The sequence below is a fragment of the Salvelinus alpinus genome, chromosome 37 (assembly GCF_045679555.1).
Source record: "Salvelinus alpinus chromosome 37, SLU_Salpinus.1, whole genome shotgun sequence".
Lineage (NCBI taxonomy): Eukaryota > Metazoa > Chordata > Actinopteri > Salmoniformes > Salmonidae > Salvelinus > Salvelinus alpinus.
In genome coordinates, this window is record NC_092122.1 from 5,320,008 (window position 1) to 5,339,425 (window position 19,418).

Here is a 19,418-nt window from a genome sequence, read left to right on the forward strand (position 1 = left end):
ATTAGACTTGGCTTTTGTTTGACAGTTACATCTCCCATTTGCCCCACTGTCCCTATCCTTTTGCTGTCAAAAGTAAATCCCCAATTATTTTTCAGTAATAAATGTCTACTCATATACATAGCATACTGTAGTTTTGTCTCGAGAGAAAGGGTTGCATATCTCTCTCTCCCTCCCCGCCCAGTTTAAGATCACACCCACCTGGCATGATAACCAACAAAAACTAGAGATTGTCACAGACAGAGGGAATGTGGATGTGACAACTTGTTTTCTAACAGGTTACAATTTCACCTGCATACTTCAATAGACAAACATAAACGGGGGAAGGAGATAACGCACGAGGAGAGATGATTATGAAGACTCTGTGAGAAGGTAAGCTCAGGTCATGAATTCAATTGTGGAATTAATGGGAATGTGCTAGTCTGTGCCATGTATTTGACACTGTAATTTCGAAGGCTTTTGGGTGTTTGGAAAATTAAGATGCACGAAAGTTAGAAATGGCCTATAATTTCTAATAAAAACATGTGTGGGATGAGTTTCATAGTTCCCATGATGATAGGCTAACCTAAGAGTTTTGTGTTATAATGAATAGCCTATATCACCAGCATAAATCAACCCTAAATTATTTATTTTCTTTGCAGAGAGATGTCAGACCACAAGAAGGGATTATTTGAGCGCATGCCATATGTCAGACCCATAGCGCTCGGCCTCTCCATGGATCACCAGATAGCGCATTACAAGGACACGCGTGGACTGCCCTTTCCCCTGGACACAACAACCTACCTGGATCCTGTGTACGGTCAGAGATTCGCAGGGAGTCTCTCGTATTTCCCATTCCACAGGCACATCGATGTATATGACTATTCATTCGAACCAGCGTTCATTCGAAAAAGGAACGAAAGGGAACGGCAGCGGGTGCGCTGCGTAAACGAGGGTTACGCACGGCTCCGGGAGCATCTTCCCCAAGAGTTCGAGGACAAAAGACTCAGCAAAGTGGAGACACTTCGTGCTGCAATATACTACATTAAACACTTGCAGAGTCTGTTAGATGTCAACGTGTCCAGTGGTGGTGGGATAGTTGAAATGTCAGCTGGAGAGATGCGCAGCCGTGCGCCCGTGCCAAAGATGACAGAATGCTACAGCGACGGCGAGTCAAAGAACAGCGACAGTGGAGAGTTGCGTTTCTAGAACTGTGTAAAACTAATAAATTGTATTTCCTTTCACTTTATTCCATCCTTGTTGAGGTTTGTTCCAAAAAAATTTACTTGAAAGTTATATCCATGAGCTGTGTACTCTCTAACATTCATTTCAATGAACATGTTGATCACTTGATTTTGACAAAAAGCCACAAGACACCGTGGACTCTGTAAAGCCTGCTATCAGATGCTAAATCAGGTTAAAAGTTGCACAATGTTTCTCTCGTGGAGATAGTGCATCCCAGGCCAGCCCCAGGGATGAAGGTATTGTTGTTTGCCTTTGTAAACCAGTGTGAGGCGTAGAATGACCTTAACCCAAATATCTTTTGCATAGGTACAGTACGTGGTTTGCAATGCATTGCGCATATACAGTGTCATCTCATCCCTCCCAGGTCGAAAACAGGTCACTAGTGATATAATTGTGTAGGTCTACATTCCTTTTGACACGTTCCGTTGTGTCAGTGTCTCAGTGTGCCAGTAAAAAGAAAAAGTACAACTTTTCTGGTTGAGAGAATTAAGAATGTTTAATCCTTAGCTATTTGACACTGATGTGATGGACTGAAAGCAAGTTGATTTGAGTCATCCATCCTTTCAGCATTTTAACTCAGTCCAGGGGAGAGTGGGCTTGAACATCAATGCCTTGAGGACAGGAGAGCCTGGAGTGATGTATCCATTGTAAGTGTGCGTCTCATGTCTGTTTACACCATACACTCTGACTAATAGGTTAACATCTATCACACTTTATTATGTGTGGATGATTGACACTTTTTAACTCATTTTAGCATAATCTTTGGCAGCGATGAAAGGTGACACTTATTTTCTTTGTATGGTGCCCTTTTGGGACACCATATTACAACAAGTATTAAAATAGGATGTACAGTATTTTCAGTATCATTTTCTTAATGAAATGGACACCATTATCCAGTTGTCACAAACAAACACATCCATTATCTGATATTGCCAGGCAGCCAAGAAAAGAAAATACACAGGACTTAGTTGATGCAAACACAACAATACAGTTTTACTGTAATAGATCTTGGAGATAAAAACATCTTGGAGATGTTATAGATTCATTTAGACCCCCTGTGAAGTATATTAGACTTCCTGAGTACTTCAAAGCTAGTGACCATCTGAGGGTGCCATCTGAGGGTGTGTAGGAAGTTCTCCATCCTAATAGTCTGTGGAATGCATTAAAAACCCTCAGCACCTGAGAGAAAGCCATCCATTATCTGTTTACATGTCACACCTCCACAGACCTGCAGGGAAGTAGGTGCACGTATATCCTAATTCTCCTTAAGAGGAAAATCAATACATCTCTAGGAAAACCACAGAATAAGAAAATAAATCACAACAGGTACAGGATAGATTAAGTGGGAGACCAGCAGAGTTGATAGTCAATGAACCATGCTGGCAAGGAAGAAGGATTGTCAGTGTCAGAGAAGCGTGACATCCTCAATAAAAGGTTGTTTGGCTCTGCAGTGTGAATTAGAACCAATAATTAGCAGAGTGCTGGTACCCAGGGCCTTGATGGTTCAGTGGCAGTCTGTGGAGAGGGAACAGGAGATACTTATATGAAAGCACGTTCCGTAACGGATGTTTTCTTTTTTCACAGAGATTTTAATCACAGTCAAACACATTCCTTGGTTGCCCAGAGATGTGCAATTCATTTTTTTCTTGTTGTTACAAAAGGTTTGGATGTGGTTGTATTTATGAATGCAATCCAATGCAAAACAGATTGTATCAGTATTGTTTGGCCAAAGAAATTTACACCTTTGTGAAATACTGTATTTGATGTGTTGGTGTGACAGTTCAGCAGCATTCAACTTACCTTGGCCGAGCTGACTGAGCAAGCCTCCTCTCTCAGTCCAATAGCTGCTTGTCAAATGTGAGTTTCAGGCAGTCGTCATAATCTGAAAACTTTGGCCAATGATAGCACATTATATGTACCTTGGTAAACGTGCAGTGCATGGGTATGTCCATCCCAGTGCCCTGCTTCTCTCGCTCTCTTTGTGGGATAACTATAAATCTTTGGTGGGATATGTATAATTCCAAACACAGACAAACAACAGCAACATCACTTCTCTGGGCCAAACAAGTGAGCAGAGACACTGGGCCAGTATCGGTACAGGATAAACACTCTCTGGGGGACAATGACACTGCCATTCTCTCTATCTGAGGATAATCACCCACAACAAGATTATTGGTCCACGTCTCCAGAAGATGGCAAGAACAATGAAAACAGGATTAGGAAGAAAACATAAGAAGGAAGTACTAGAACGTTAGATAAATAAGGCTGCTGCCATGTGGTAGACTGCACTAGTATTCACAAAGCAACAATCCCAAAGCTCCTGTTCATGATAGCCCATCAAAGCCAGAAGGGGAATGATATTTAGTCTGATAGTGTTTGTGCAAATAGATGGACTGCAGGGCATGGCTGCCTAAGTGTGTTTATCCTCATGAGGTGTGTGTGTGTGTGTGTGTGTGTGTGTGTGTGTGTGTGTGTGTGTGTGTGTGTGTGTGTGTGTGTGTGTGTGTGTGTGTGTGTGTGTGTGTGTGTGTGTGTGTGTGTGTGTGTGTGTGTGTGTGTGTGTGTGTGTGTGTGTGTGTGTGTGTGTGTCAGTGATAGAGAGGCTAGATAAGTCTTATCAGCTGAGGCAACATCAGTGCGGGACCACCGGTGGAGGAGCGGTAACGTGTATCGACAGAAACCTCACATGCTTGTGGCGTAAATGTGAACTGTGATGAGCGGTGACAGAGAGGAGGGTACAGGGTGCTGGCTGGGTACTGGCTACTGCTCAGAGACAAATCTGGTGTATCAGATTGCAGTTGGTGTATCAGATTGCAGTGTTCTTGGAGATACAGATGGCCTTTTCAATCTCTTTTTTTTTTAATCATATAACTGGACAATCATTGAAATATTATAGTTTGTCTCTCTGCTTATGTTTTGATTGTAGATTTTGAACTGCAGCATCTGCATAGCTGAGGGTCTACTGCCCCCTTCTGGGAATATTTGGTGTTGCTCTGTGTTTCACAGGTGGTACATGTCCAATAGACAGACCTACATAATTAGGCTAAGACCACTTGGCATTTGCATATCAGTTTGGAAGGTGATGATCCTACATGTCAGTCTGGTTATTCAGCACACCATTCCACAGGACTGAACAAGACAAGACAATAACACACCCATAGTCTTTGTACATACAGTATATTGAATGATTATTTTTCAAACATATTTACAGTGGTGAGAGACAATGAAATCACGACATTGAAGAACTTTAGTTGAAGAGTCAGGAGGCAGTGCTTAGGCATGTGTGTGTTCATGTGCGATAGCAGTGAAATGGGCTTGATAGCAGTGTACAAACAACTCAGTCAGGATGCCCACTACACTTCTACACCCAGACGCAGACTCAGCTCTTGCAAAAGGCTGTCTCTCTCCCGCTCCAACAGGGAGATTTGAACATTCTTCTCGCTCACCTCCTGCCAAAATAAAAACATATGAAAAATGACCTCCTCTACCTACCAACCAACATGAATCAAAAGAAGTGAAGTAGGATGCTTTAGTGCTAGGCTGTGAAATAAACGAGCCAGCAGACCCTGTAGCTCTCCAAGACCAGGGATGGAGATCAAGGATAAAGATACTAAAGGGGTTCTCTCTCACCTGTACCAGCACCGTGTTCCGCCACCGTAGCTCACTGTCTGATACTTCCACCCCGTCCCTCTTTGGAGAGGAGGGACAGCTGGTTACGTCAGGCTTACTCATCAGACTACCCAAAGATCCATTCACCCTCTGCATCTGAGACCTCAGGAGGCACGATGACGCCCCCTGCACAGAGTGATGAGAAGTGAGATGTTTAATATCAACAGGATGGTTTAACGACATTTGCATGCTTGTAAAATCATAGACATACTGTAGCTCAGCTTGCCAAGGCATAACATTCCTAAATCAAATTCTAGTTAGACTACTAATTTTTTATTGTTGGTGCCAACATGGAGATCAATTTGCCAAGTTCTGTATCCATGTCTATCTGTGTAAAACAGTCTCCATCTCGCTGTAGTAACTCACCGCTCCTCCCCACACCTCTCCTCCCCACTCCTTTGCCCTAGCCCCAGCCCTGGTGCACACGTTAGCCTGCCTGGCTCTGTTGTCCTCCAGTATGCGTCGGTACCAGAGCCGGGCTTGCTCCAGAACCTGCAGCCCGGCCCACAGTGAGTCCTTCTCCCTTTCCAAGTCCTTCAGCCTCTTTATCTGAGACAACAAGAAGTGAGATTTAGGCAGCATTCAAATTCATTTTTCCATTTAGGAGATTTGTATTGGAAAGGGAAGTTGGTAGAGCTACAAGTATGTTGTGTTGGACATGGAAATAGAGTGTAGATGAGTAGCCTACTACAGTGTGACTGGAATACTATTTTAGGCTTTTGCCAGGAAGCTGTGAGGAGCTGGATTAAACATGTGGGAATTTGTCATCGGGGTGGCTGTTGCTGTGGAGTCATGCTGCTCTGATGTCAAAGACTAAACATGGATCTGTATCCATGAAACTAGAACTACCTCATGAAACAAGGAGTGAATAGAGTCATTTTAAGCAATGACAAAATGTAATTGTGTAGGCTTATGTGTGTAAATGAAGCTTCAGATGGAAGCTGGGGGATAATATGGCTGGTATCACCCAATACAAACTCAATACAATAGCTTGTGTTTACATTTGGAATTTATTACCTCATTGTAACTCCCTGTCTCATTTCATGTTGAACAGACACTGAATATCTATAATCACAACTGCAGTTCTCTACATAATCCTATGTAAAATAAGGCCATGTGAAATGCACACAACGGCATTCCCGTCTCGATACACTCACTTTGGTAATATACAGAATGTACTGTACTGTTCAATTACTAAGTCAGTCAGTCAGACAGAGACACGTTGTGCACGTCTGTCACACACACACACGCACGCACGCACGCACAGACACACGCACACGCACACACACACACACACACACACACACACACACACACACACACACACACACACACACACACACACACACACACACACACACACACACACACACACACACACACACACACGCACACACGCACACAGATCTTACCCACACACAGGTCTCACCCATAGGTAGAAGCGTGGGGCGTCAAGGCTGTAGATGCTGCTCCGGAGAGGGATAATAACCGAGGTGTAGGACCCAGGGGCCGGGCACTGCGGGCAGGCCATGGGAGAGCCCTACCTCTGCCAGCCCAACACAGCCCTCGTGTCCTACACTGCCCTAACAGAGCCCTACACACAGCCCTAGACTGTTCTACGTGGTCATACGTTGTCCTGCTCAATCCTACACAGCTCTACTCCTCCCTTAACAGCAGTACAGCCAGCTAGGGAACACAGCAGGCTTCGTCTGAACAGGACAGGAACAAATAGAGAGGGAGAGAATCCGAGAGAGAGAGGGTGTGAACAGGAGTGGAAAAGAGGCATGGGTAGTGAACTACACAGTGCCCTGGGGAAAGGTAATGAAAAATTCCACGAGTCATTGTCACGACTGGCTTATTGATAGATCCAGTAGAGGGGACTGAACAAGGCAATGAAAAAAAAAAAAGATGGCAGCAACAGAATACAGAAAACAGGAATTGGAAAAGTGAGGCTGAGGTATTTTTTGACTGGGGGATGACACAGGCATGGAGACAGCAGCCTCTTCCCCTGTTCTACACACTACATCAAAAACATTCCCCCTTGAAACAGAGGAGTGCAGACTGAAATGGGTGTAGCCATGTCGTGAGGAGTTATCCCTGGTTTCAGGCAAACAGTTTCGGGTTCGTTCTGTTCCAACATGTTATGGAATGTGACATCAACTGAGAATAGCGATCACGCAATGCAAAGTACCATAAAGGAGTGTACAGGTGCGTACAGTACGCTTAGGTCATTGACTGCTGTCAAACGAGACTGACAAAAAACTTCAGGCTTCCATGACTCTACACTCCTAGGAAAGAAGGTCTCTTTGGCTGTCCCCATAGGATAACCTTTTTTGGTAGAACCATTTTAGGTTTCATGTAGAACCCTCTGTGGAAAGGGTTCTACATGGAACCCAATGGAACCCAAAATGGTTCTACTAGGAACCTAAAGGGTTCTACCTGGAACCAGCAAGGCTTCTTCAAAGGGTTCTCCTATACGGACAGGCAAAGAACCCTTGTATGTTCGAGATAGCAGTTTGTTTCTAAGAGTGTATACTAGTACACTAGTATACCTGGTTATGTTTTTAATGTGTTCATTTGTTTTTGAGAGTCTGGTAAGCCTGGTTGAAATGGCAAATTGACACGGCACGCAACACTCTGTCACTCCCATAGAGAAGAAAATCAATGATTACCTTGGGGTTTTGCTGGCAAAATGTAACCCTGGTCAAAATGTAACCCTGGTCAAAATGTGACCCTGGCTAAATGTAACCCTGGTCAAAATGTAACCCTGGCTAAATGTAACCCTGGTCAAAATTTAACCCTGGTCAAAATGTGACCCTGGCTAAATGTAACCCTGGTCAAAATGTGACCCTGGCTAAATGTAACCCTGGCTAAATGTAACCCTGGTCAAAATGTAACCCTGGTCAAAATGTGACCCTGGCTAAATGTAACCCTGGCTAAATGTAACCCTGGTCAAAATGTAACCCTGGCTAAATGTAACCCTGGTCAAAATGTGACCATAGCACAGAGAGCAGTTTGGCCCCATTTAGTTTTTTTAAGGGTCAAGACAATATAGCCTATTGTAAAATCAAATCCAATCGGATTTGTCACATGCTCCGAATACAACAGGTATTCACCTTACAGTGAAATGCTTCCTTACAAGCCCTTAACCAACAATGCACTTTTAAGAACATCGCTAAAAAAGTAAGAGATAAGAATAACAAATAATTAAAGAGCAGCAGTAAATAACAATAGCTATATACAGGTGGTACCGGTACAGAGTCAATGTGTCAATGTGCGGGGGCACCGGTGTCGAGGTAATTGAGGTAATTATGTACATGCAGGTAGGGTTATTAAAGTGACTATGCATACATAATAACAGAGAGTAGCAGCAGCGTTGATTAGCTGTTCAGGAGTCTTATGGCTTGGGGGTAGCAGCTGTTTAGAAGCCTCTTGGACCTAGACTTGGCGATCTGGTACCGCTTGCCGTGCGGTAGCAGAGAGAAAAGTCTATGACTAGGGTGGCTGGAGTCTTTGACAATTTTTAGGGCCTTCCTCTGGCACCGCCTGGTATAGAGGTCCTGGATGGCAGGAAGCTTGGCACCGGTGATGTACTAAAACCACATCAATCTAAATCTCCTCTTAGCATCATTTAAATGATGAGTAGAGAGATTGCCATTTCCATAACAACAGCAAGGGAATGTATAAACAGGCTAATTCAGATGAGAAATGCTATAGAAAATAGAACTATGTGTTCCCAATTTTCTGATGGGTGTGGCACAAAAATTCTGACTTGACACCTGACAGCATCAGGTTCCTCCCTATAGCATACATAGAGTCAATGGGCCTCTCCCTATAACATACAGAGTCAATGGGCCTCTCCCTATAGCATACATAGAGTCAATGGGCCTCTCCCTATAACATACATAGAGTCAATGGGCCTCTCCCTATAACATACATAGAGTCAATGGGCCACTCCCTATAGCATACATAGAATCAATGGGCCTCTCCCTATAACATACACAGAGTCAATGGGCCACTCCCTATAACATACATAGAGTGAATGGGCATCTCCCTATAACATACATAGAGTCAATGGGCCTCTCCCTATAACATACATAGAGTCAATGGGCCTCTCCCTATAACATACATAGAGTCAATGGGCCTCTCCCTATAACATACACAGAGTCAATGGGCCTCTCCCTATAACATACATAGAGTCAATGGGCCTCTCCCTATAACATACACAGAGTCAACTCCCTATAACATACATAGAGTCAATGGGCCACCCCCTTCCATTCGCTCATCAGATGTCGGTGGAAAATGCAGTGAAGCATTGTATCCAGCAGATAGAGACAAAGCTACTTGTTGTAACAGTAGTGCCTGTTCACTGCTGGTAGCTGCTGATTCACAGATGACATTTTCTAACTTTCTAAACAAGGTTGTGCCCTTTTACAACCATTTGGGGGCAGGATAAGAGTAAAATTCAGTGCAGTCTGGTTCAGTGGGTTCAATGCCAAGATTTTCCAGGATAAAAAAAAAAAACGTCTTCAATTACAAAGTATTGTAGCTACATCATGGGAGATTCCTAAATGTATATGACAGGATCTAAGTCAACTCAGGAGGACTTGTTCTGGAGATCTCCGGGACAACTCACATAACATAATCCTAAAACTAAAATCAACCAGAGTCAGTCTAGATCAAAATAACAAGGAATAGGCTGACACGTCATTGGGCCATGCACTAAAATCGAAAGAGAACCCTTGACTTTGTGTCACGCTACGTGCTGTAGGACTCCAGCAAGATAAACAACATAACTCTGGTCTGCACCATAGAAATCAAATCAAAGTTGAGCGTACACAGATTTGCAGATGTTATCGCAGGTGTAGCGAAAAGCTTGTGTTTCTAGCTCCAACAGTGTAGTAATACCTAGCAACACAAGACAACACACACACACAATCCAACAATCTAAAAAATATATATATATATATATCAGAATGAGCAATGTCAGAGTCCAGAATATACAGTATATATACAGTACCAGTCAAGAGTTTGGACACACCTACTCATTCAAGGGTTTTTCTTTATTTTTACTATTTTCTACATTGTTGAATAATAGTGAAGACATTAAAACTATGAAATAACACATATGGAATCATGTAGTAACCAAGAAAGTGTTTTAGTTTCTTAAAAGTAGCCACTCTTTGTCTTGATGACAGCTTTGCACACTCTTGGCATTCTCTCAACCAGCTTCATGAGGAATGCTTTTCCAACAGTCTTGAAGGAGTTCTCACATATGCTGAGCACTTGTTGGCTGCTTTTCCTTCACTCTGCGGTCCAACTCATCCCAAACCATCTCAATTGGGTTGAGGTCGGGTGATCTGATGCAGCACCATAACTCTCGTTATTGGTTAAATAGCCCTTACACAGCCCGGAGGTGTGTTTTGGGTCATTGTCCTGTTGAAAAACAAATGATGGTCGCACTAAGCACAAACCAGATGGGATAGCGTATCTTCTTATTGGTGTCCTTTAGTAGTGGTTTCTTTGCAGCAATTCTACCATGAAGGCCTGATTCACACAGTCTCCTCTGAACAGTTGATGTTGAGATGTGTCTGTTACTTGAACTCTGTGAAGCATTTATTTGGGCTGCAATCTGAGGTGCAGTTAACTCTAAGGAACTTATCCTCTGCAGCAGAGGTAACTCTGGGTCTTCCTTTCCTGTGGCGGTCCTCATGAGAGCCAGTTTCATTATAGCGCTTTATGGTTTTTAGGCGACTGCACTTGAAGAAATTTTCAAACTTCTTTACATTTTCCATATTGACTGACCTTCATGTCTTAAATGTCTTAATGATGGACTGTTGTTTCCCTTAGCTTATTTGAGCTGTTCTTGCCATAATGTGGACTTGGTCTTTTACCAAATAGGACTATCTTCTGTATACAACCCTTACCTTGTCACAACACAACTGATTGGCTCAAACACATTAAGAAGAAAATAAATTCCACAAATTAACTTTTAACAAGGCACACCTGTAACTTGAAAAGCATTCCAGGTGACTACCTCATGAAGCTGGTTGAGAGAATGCCAAGAGTGTGCAAAGCTGTCATCAAGGCAAAGGGTGGCTACTTTAAAGAATCTCAAATATAACATATATTTCGATTTGTTTTAACACCGTTTTGGTTACTTACTGTGTTATTTCATAGTTTTGATGTCTTCACTATTATTGTACAATGTAGAAAATAGTAGAAATAAAGAAAAACCCTTGAATGGGTAGGTGTGTCCAAACTTTTGACTGGTACTGTGTACATATGTATATATATAAATATATATATATACAGGGGCGCAACTTTCACTGAGGACTGGGTGGACATGTCCAATGCATTTTTGTCCCCCTCCCAGTTTTATCATTGGAATGTGATACAAAACAAGTCAACGGTGTGCTTTAGGACCATGCAGATTCCTTCGAGCAGTCGGGTAGGCTGTTTGGAGTGTTAATCTGTGTCACGCCCTGACCTTAGAGAGATGTTTTATTTCTCTATTTGGTTGGGTCAGGGTGTGATGTGGGGTGATGTTTTCTAGGTTTCTGTATTTCTATGTTTTGGCCGGGTGTGGTTCTCAATCAGGGACAGCTGTCTATCGTTGTCTCTGATTGAGAATCATACTTAGGTAGCCTTTTTCCCCACCTAAGGTGTGGGTAATTATTAATTTTCCGTGTGTGTTTGTGGGCACCTCGGTTGCGTCACATTCTTTGCTGTTTACCTGTTTGAGGATAGTGAGCGTGACAATCTGACTGGATAATAAAAAAATAATAATAATGTCCCACCCACTTCTAAAACCAAAATTGCACATACAGTGGGGAGAACAAGTATTTGATACACTGCCGATTTTGCAGGTTTTCCTACTTACAAAGCATATAGAGGTCTGTAATTTTTATCATAGGTACACTTCAACTGTGAGAGACGGAATCTAAAACAAAAATCCAGAAAATCACATTGTATGATTTTTAAGTAATGAATTTGCATTTTATTGCATGACATAAGTATTTGATACATCAGAAAAGCAGAACTTAATATTTGGTACAGAAACCTTTGTTTGCAATTACAGAGATCATACGTTTCCTGTAGTTCTTGACCAGGTTTGCACACACTGCAGCAGGGATTTTGGCCCACTCCTCTATACAGACCTTCTCCAGATCCTTCAGGTTTTGGGGCTGTCGCTGGGCAATACGGACTTTCAGCTCCCTCCAAAGATTTTCTATTGGGTTCAGGTCTGGAGACTGGCTAGGCCACTCCAGGACCTTGAGATGCTTCTTACGGAGCCACTCCTTAGTTGCCCTGGCTGTGTGTTTCGGGTCGTTGTCATGCTGGAAGACCCAGCCACGACCCATCTTCAATGCTCTTACTGAGGGAAGGAGGTTGTTGGCCAAGATCTCGCGATACATGGCCCCATCCATCCTCCCCTCAATACGGTGCAGTCGTCCTGTCCCCTTTGCAGAAAAGCATCCCCAAAGAATGATGTTTCCACCTCCATGCTTCACGGTTGGGATGGTGTTCTTGGGGTTGTACTCATCCTTCTTCTTCCTCCAAACACGGCGAGTGGAGTTTAGACCAAAAAGCTCTATTTTTGTCTCATCAGACCACATGACCTTCTCCCATTCCTCCTCTGGATCATCCAGATAGTCATTGGCAAACTTCAGACGGGCCTGGACATGCGCTGGCTTGAGCAGGGGGACCTTGCGTGCGCTGCAGGATTTTAATCCATGACGGCGTAGTGTGTTACTAATGAATTTCTTTGAGACTGTGGTCCCAGCTCTCTTCAGGTCATTGACCAGGTCCTGCCGTGTAGTTCTGGGCTCATCCCTCACCTTCCTCATGATCATTGATGCCCCACGAGGTGAGATCTTGCATGGAGCCCCAGACCGAGGGTGATTGACCGTCATCTTGAACTTCTTCCATTTTCTAATAATTGCGCCAACAGTTGTTGCCTTCTCACCAAGCTGCTTGCCTATTGTCCTGTAGCACATCCCAGCCTTGTGCAGGTCTACAATTGTATCCCTGATGTCCTTACACAGCTCTCTGGTCTTGGCCATTGTGGAGAGGTTGGAGTCTGTTGGATTGAGTGTGTGGACAGGTGTCTTTTATACAGGTAACGAGTTCAAACTGGTGCAGTTAATACAGGTAATGAGTGGAGAACAGGAGGGCTTCTTAAAGAAAAACTAACAGGTCTGTGAGAGCCGGAATTCTTACTGGTTGGTAGGTGATCAAATACTTATGTCATGCAATAAAATGCAAATTAATTACTTAAAAATCATACAATGTGATTTTCTGGATTTTTGTTTTACATTCCGTCTCTCACAGTTTAAGTGTACCTATGATAAAAATTACAGACCTCTACATGCTTTGTAAGTAGGAAAACCTGCAAAATCGGCAGTGTATCAAATACTTGTTCTCCCCACTGTATATATATAATGATATGTATAGACAGTATGGACAGTAAATGAATAGAAAAGGTGTGTACAGCAATAGTTATATAGGATCAGCCTTGACTAGAATACAGTATATACATATAAAGTGTGTAAAACAATATGTAAACATTATTAAAGTGACCAGTGTTCAATGACTATGTATACAGGGCAGCAGTCTCTAGGGTTCAGGATAGAGTACCAGGTGTGGTAGCCGGCTAGTAACAATGACTAAGGTTCAGGGCAGGGTACTGGGCGGAGGCCGGCTAATGGTGACTGTTTAAAAGTCTGATGGCCTGGAGATAAAACCTGTTCATCAGTCTCTCTGTCCCAGCTTTGATGCACCTGTACTGTCTCTGCCTTCTAGGTGTTAGCGAGCTGAACAGGCTGTGGCTCGGGAGGCTGAGGTCCTTGATGAGCTTCTTGGCTTTCCTCTGACACGGGTGCTGTAGATGTCCTGGAGGGCAGGCAGTGTGCCCCCCCGGTAATGCCCTGCGGTTGCGGATGGTGCAATTTCCGTAATAGGGGGTGATACAGCCTGACAGCAGGCTCTCAATTGTGCATCTGTAAAAGTTTGTGAGGGTTTTAGGTGGCCAAGACACATTTCTTCAACCTCCTGAGGTTGTCTTCTTCACCACATAGTCGGTGTGACGGGACCATTTCAGGTCGTCAGTGATGTGAACGCCGAGGAACTTGAAGCTTTTGGCCCTCTCCACTGCTGCCTTGTCGGTGGACGGACGCATGCTCTCTCTGCTGTCTCCTGTAGTCCATGATCAACTCCTTCGTTTTGTTGACGTTGAGGGAGAGGTTCATTTCCTGGCACCACTACACCAGGGCCCTCACCTCCTCCCTGTAGGCGGTCTCGTCATTGTTGATAATCAGGCCTACCACTGTTGTGTCGTCAGCAAACTTGATGATTGAGTTGGAGACGCGCGTTGCCATGCTGTCATGGGTGAACAGGGAGTACAGGAGGGGCTGAGCACACACCCCTGTGGGGTCCCATTGTTGAGGATCAGCGTGGCGGAAGAGACCCTAATTAAATCATAGCCTCAGAGCTTAAACAGTTCTCTCTTGCCCTAACGCTACAATAAAAACAATGTAACAAACCACTGCTCCCAAAGCACTCATCATAGTAGCGACTTCTGTCCACTACCTCTACTTAGTGATTTAGAATGGGACCCTGCTTCCTGTATAGCTCTCTCAAACAAGCACATACAGCTTTCAAACATATAAATCAGTCACGCCCTGACCATAGTTTGCTTTGTATGTTTATATGTTTTGTTTGGTCAGGGTGTGATCTGAGTGGGCATTCTATGTCTAGTTTGTCTGTTTCTGTGTTTGGCCTGATATGGTTCTCAATCAGAGGCAGGTGTTAGTCGTTGTCTCTGATTGGGAACCATATTTAGGTAGCCTGTTTTGTCATTGTGGGTTGTGGGTGATTGTCTATGTGTAGTGTTTGTGTCAGCACGATTGGTATTTAGCTTCACGGTTGTTTCTTTGTTGTTTTGTAGTGTTCAGTTTTTTCCATTAAAATGACGAACACTTACCACGCTGCGTATTGGTCTTCCGATCCTGCAAACTTCTCCTCCTCAGATGAGGAGGACGACAGCCGTGACAAAATCTCTCTCTCTCTCTCTCTCCTCTCTCTCTCTCTCTCTCTCTCTCTCTCTCTCTCTCTCTCTCTCTCTCTCTCTCTCTCTCTCTCTCTCTCTCTCTCTCTCTCTCTCTCTCTCTCTCTCTCTCTCTCTCTCTCTCAAATTCAAGCTGCTTTATTGGCATGAAAAACATTGTGTCAATATTGCCAAAGCAACAATGTATACAATATACATTGTAATAAAATTATAAACAATAACAAATAATAATTTAAAATGGCAGTAAATAATAATACAAAATTAAATACAAAAATAATAACAATAAAATGGTAACAGTCAATAGTAGAATGTAATGTAATAAATATAAAAATATAAATATGGAAAATTAAACTATAACTAACTAAATAACAGTCATCTTCACCATTACATCAGTACTACAACTACTATCATCATTACCACTACTACCACCACCACCATCACTAAACTGCTATCATTACCATTACCACCCATATCACTGCTATTTGGAATGATAAACAACAATAATAATAATAATAACAATAACAGTAATAACAGTAACAATACTGCTTACTATGCAGAAGTTATCTCTCTCTCTCTCTCTCTCTCTCTCTCTCTCTCTCTCTCTCTCTCTCTCTCTCATAAGATCAGACTCACTCCAGACCAGAACGTTTTTAAGGAGCAGAGCCCACTTGACCCAGTCACCATAGCTCCACCCCGGGGTGTCAAACTCATTCCATGGAGGTCCTCGTCCCTGCTGTTTTTTGGGTTTCCCTTTCAGTTAAGACTTAAGACCTGCACAACCAGGTGAGGGGAGTTCTTTCTTAATTAATGATCTTTATTAATCAATTAAGTACAAGGGAGGAGCGAAAACCTTGATCCCTCCTTGGAATGAGTTCGACACTTGCTTTAACCCATCAAGCCTCACAATCACAGTCCAGCAGTTCAAGCAAACTCCATCCAGCTGGAGGAGAGAGGGTCCTTGCTAGTTGCACGCACAACCTCACTCACAACTGCTCACACGCTTACACATTCACACGCAGGCCTGGGCCCTATACACTGTGACCAGATGTAAACCAGATGGGGACCAGATGAAGATAAGGATACAAACACACCACAGGAATCATAATAGCATTTCACCTTACCTCCAAAAGACAATGAACAGACATGCTATTCAAGACAAGTATGGGTCTGAAATGTACAAATTTAGCTCAAAATTTTACCTTCAGTATGTTGGATTACATAGGTAATGTAGAAAATGGGCTATTGGTGTGGTTTAGGGTGTCATTGAGAGAGAGTTAGTCACTTTCCATTACGCACATACGTTGGGACAAAAACAAAGGATAGAGTTAACTCCTTGGCCCACCGACCCGAATATATTTACTGGAAAAACACCTTCCAAAGAGCAGGGACGTCATCACCTTAAACCACAGACACACTCTGAAAACAACAGACGACTCTGTACCCTAAATACAGACATACACACACCTGTATACAGTGCATTCGGAAAGTATTCAGACAACTTGACTTGTTCCACATTTTGTTATGTTACAGCCTTATTCTAAAATGGATGAAATGATTTCCCCACCTCATCAATCAACACACAATATCTCATAATGACAAAGCAAAAACAGGTTTTTAGACATTTTTACAAATGTATAAAAACTAAAAAAATGAAATATAACATTTACATAAGTATTCAGACCCTTTACTCAGTACTTTGTTGAAGCACCTTTGGCAGTGATTACAGCCTCGAGTCTTCTTGAGTATGACGCTACAAGCTTGGCACACCTGTATTTGGGTTTTTCCCAATCTTCTCTGCAGATCCTCTCAAGCTCTGTCAGGTTGGATGGGGTGCGTCGCTGCACAGCTATTTTCAGGTCTCTCCACAGATGTCCGGGCTCTGGCTGGGCCACTCAAGGACATTCAGAGACTTGTCCCAAAGCCACTCCTGACATTCAGAGACTTTGTCCCAAAGCCACTCCCTTCTCCCCTGATTGCTCAGTTTGGCCTTGCGGCCAGCTCTAGGAAGAGTCTTGGTGGTTCCAAACTTCTTTCATTTAAGAATGATGGAGGCCACTATGTTCTTGGGGATCTTCAATGCTGTAGAAATGTTTTGGTACCCTTCCCCAGATCTGTACCTTGATACAATCCTGTCTCGGAGGTCTACAGACAATTCCTTCGACCTCATGGCTTGGTTTTTGCTCTGGCATGCACTGCCAACTGTGGGACCTTTGTGTCTTTCCAAATTATGTTCAATCAATTGAATTTACCACAGGTGGACTCCAATCAATTGTAAAAACATCTCAAGGATGATCAATGGAAACAGGATGCACCTGAGATCAATTTCGAGTCTCATAGCAAAGGGTCTAAATACTTATGTAAATAAGTTATTTCTGTTTTTTATATTTAATACATTTGCAAAAATGTTCTTGGTCATTATTGGGTATTGTGTGTAGATTGATGAAGGAAAAAAATTATGTTATCAATTTTAGAACAAGCTGTAATGTAACACAATGTGGAAAAAGTCAATGGGTCTGAATACTTTCTGAATGCACTGTATCTACACACACACACACACACACACACACACACACACACACACACACACACACACACACACACACACACACACACACACACACACACACACACACAAAAGCACATACTGTAGCTCACTCCAAAGAACGAGAGTATAATAGAAAGTCTACACTCTACACCACAGAACCTCCCAGCTCCCCAAAAAACAGTCCTGCTAACTCCCCAAAAAACAGTCCTGCTAGCTCCCCTAAAAAACAGTTATGCTAGCTCCCCCCAAAAACAGTCCTGCTAGCTCCCCCAAAAAACAGTCCTGCTAGCTCCCCCAAAAACAGTCCTGCTAACCCCCCAAAAACAGTCCTGCTAACCCCCCAAAAACAGTCCTGCTAACCCCCCAAAAACAGTCCTGCTAACCCCCCAAAAACAGTCCTGCTAGCCCCCCCAAAAACAGTCCTGCTAACCCCCCAAAAACAGTCCTGCTAACCCCCCAAAAACAGTCCTGCTAACCCCCCCAAAACAGTCCTGCTAATCCCCCAAAACAAGCACCAGGTCTGGCATCCCCAGGCACAGTTCATCTTAAACCAGTTCACCCTGAAATGTTTACTCCCCCAGTGCCCCCCTGACAATATCCAGCTGTTGCACTCTCTCCCTCTCCAACCTACCCCCCCTACACCCCCACCAATCCCCACCACCGCTTTGCATTCACCACTCACCCCCCATGAAATTGAACCAAGTCCCCCTCTCCCCTCCTCACCCACCTGTTACTCCTACAGCTGGAGGACTACTATTCCCCTACTGACACCTCCTTTCCCCTCCTTTACTCAAGCATGGGGGAGATTGGAGGTGTGGGGGGTCCGTCATGGTTTGCTGCTTGTTATTGCCATACCATTATTGCTCTGCACAGCTTGGGTTGCAATATATACTATGTGGCTGAATTTTGAGGGAGTATGATATTGAGCCTTTATGGAGACAGAAGATGGGAGGTAGTAGTCTTTTAGTACTCCTATGTTTTCAATTAATCGACGGTAGAAGCAGGCATGTCACTACTGGAATCTGACAGCCTGCCTCCCTTCTTTCCCGGTAGCCAAAGTCTGATGATGTGGTATCACTATCAGGACCACACAAGAGCCAGCAAAGGCAGTGAATGTCCTCATTTCTAGGAGAATCTTGAGAATTTCCTGAAAATAGTGTGATGAACCATTTTAGTATTATGGGGTGCCCTGAATTGTTGACAACCAACTAATGAAACCCCATGTGCTTGTGATACTAGCTTGTGGGACATACTTTATGGTCTCCATGAGCGTATAAACGGATACTTTCTGTAGTATCTGTGAGCCTTGGTTCATTCTGTCAGAAGAGCATGTGAAACCCCCTACACCTGTGAACTGAGGTCCTTCTCTCTGTGGTTCTCCACTTCCTCTTACTATAGACTTCCTGTAGACATGAAACTGTGAACTGTGTCCTCTGCAGTGCTTCCTACGCTCTGTGCACATTTACCACCTTGGGGCGTATAAGCCTGCAAGTATTTCATATCAGTGCTTCCTCACACTCAGAAGCCCATTGACAAGATTTCTCCCTTTCTTTTCCTTTTAGAAAGGTGTGGTACGTCCTGAGTTTGACCAACAGGATTCGGTGTGGGATATTCTGGTAGTGATAGCAGAAAAGTTACTGATTTCTGTCGTGTTTTAACAAGACCAATACATATTTATGAGATCGTTCTCAAACATCTTCCATGTCAAACCAATGATAGCTATTTTTAGATGATATGATTATCATCCAACACAGTACATAATAGGGCCTACTCAGTCATATAATACAATGTACTTTGTGCCAGTTAGGGTATTGGCTGTTGTGCTAAGTGTGTTTCTAAAGGGACTGTAGTCTGTAGACAACATGGGTCACTGTGCTAATGTGCCGTCCTTAGCAATACTGTACTGTGAACAGA

General features: G+C 43.3%; 1 protein-coding gene and 1 long non-coding RNA gene across 3 annotated transcripts; one reads left to right on the plus strand and one right to left on the minus strand.

The window, feature by feature from the left end:
• The first annotated feature begins 232 nt into the window (after window positions 1-232).
• Window positions 233-1,225, plus strand: LOC139565859 (uncharacterized). Its single transcript, XR_011672990.1, has 2 exons — window positions 233-369; window positions 639-1,225. It is a non-coding gene; the product is annotated as an uncharacterized lncRNA (long non-coding RNA).
• Window positions 1,226-4,381: 3,156 nt separating this feature from the next.
• Window positions 4,382-6,623, minus strand: LOC139565671 (suppressor APC domain-containing protein 1-like). 2 transcript variants are annotated; one of them, XM_071386164.1, is made up of 4 exons: window positions 6,320-6,623; window positions 5,257-5,439; window positions 4,852-5,016; window positions 4,382-4,670 (listed from the first exon to the last, which is right to left on the minus strand). In XM_071386164.1, exons 1-4 carry the CDS (start codon window positions 6,419-6,421, stop codon window positions 4,575-4,577), a joined length of 546 nt encoding a protein of 181 aa, XP_071242265.1. In that variant the 5' UTR covers window positions 6,422-6,623; the 3' UTR covers window positions 4,382-4,574. The 2 variants fall into 2 exon arrangements, with proteins under 2 accessions (XP_071242265.1, XP_071242266.1); XM_071386165.1 differs by having other exon boundaries at window positions 6,303-6,616.
• Between the last annotated feature and the right edge of the window lie 12,795 nt (window positions 6,624-19,418).

Coding starts and splice junctions, on each gene's coding strand:
- LOC139565671 (XM_071386164.1), bottom strand. CDS start 6,421: ATGGCCTGCCCGCAGTGCCCGGCCCCTGGGTCCTACACCTCGGTTATT. Junction 5,440..6,319: donor CCCCACGCTTCTACCTATGG/GTGAGACCTGTG, acceptor TTGTTGTCTCAG/ATAAAGAGGCTGAAGGACTT. Junction 5,017..5,256: donor GAGAGGTGTGGGGAGGAGCG/GTGAGTTACTAC, acceptor CACTCTGTGCAG/GGGGCGTCATCGTGCCTCCT.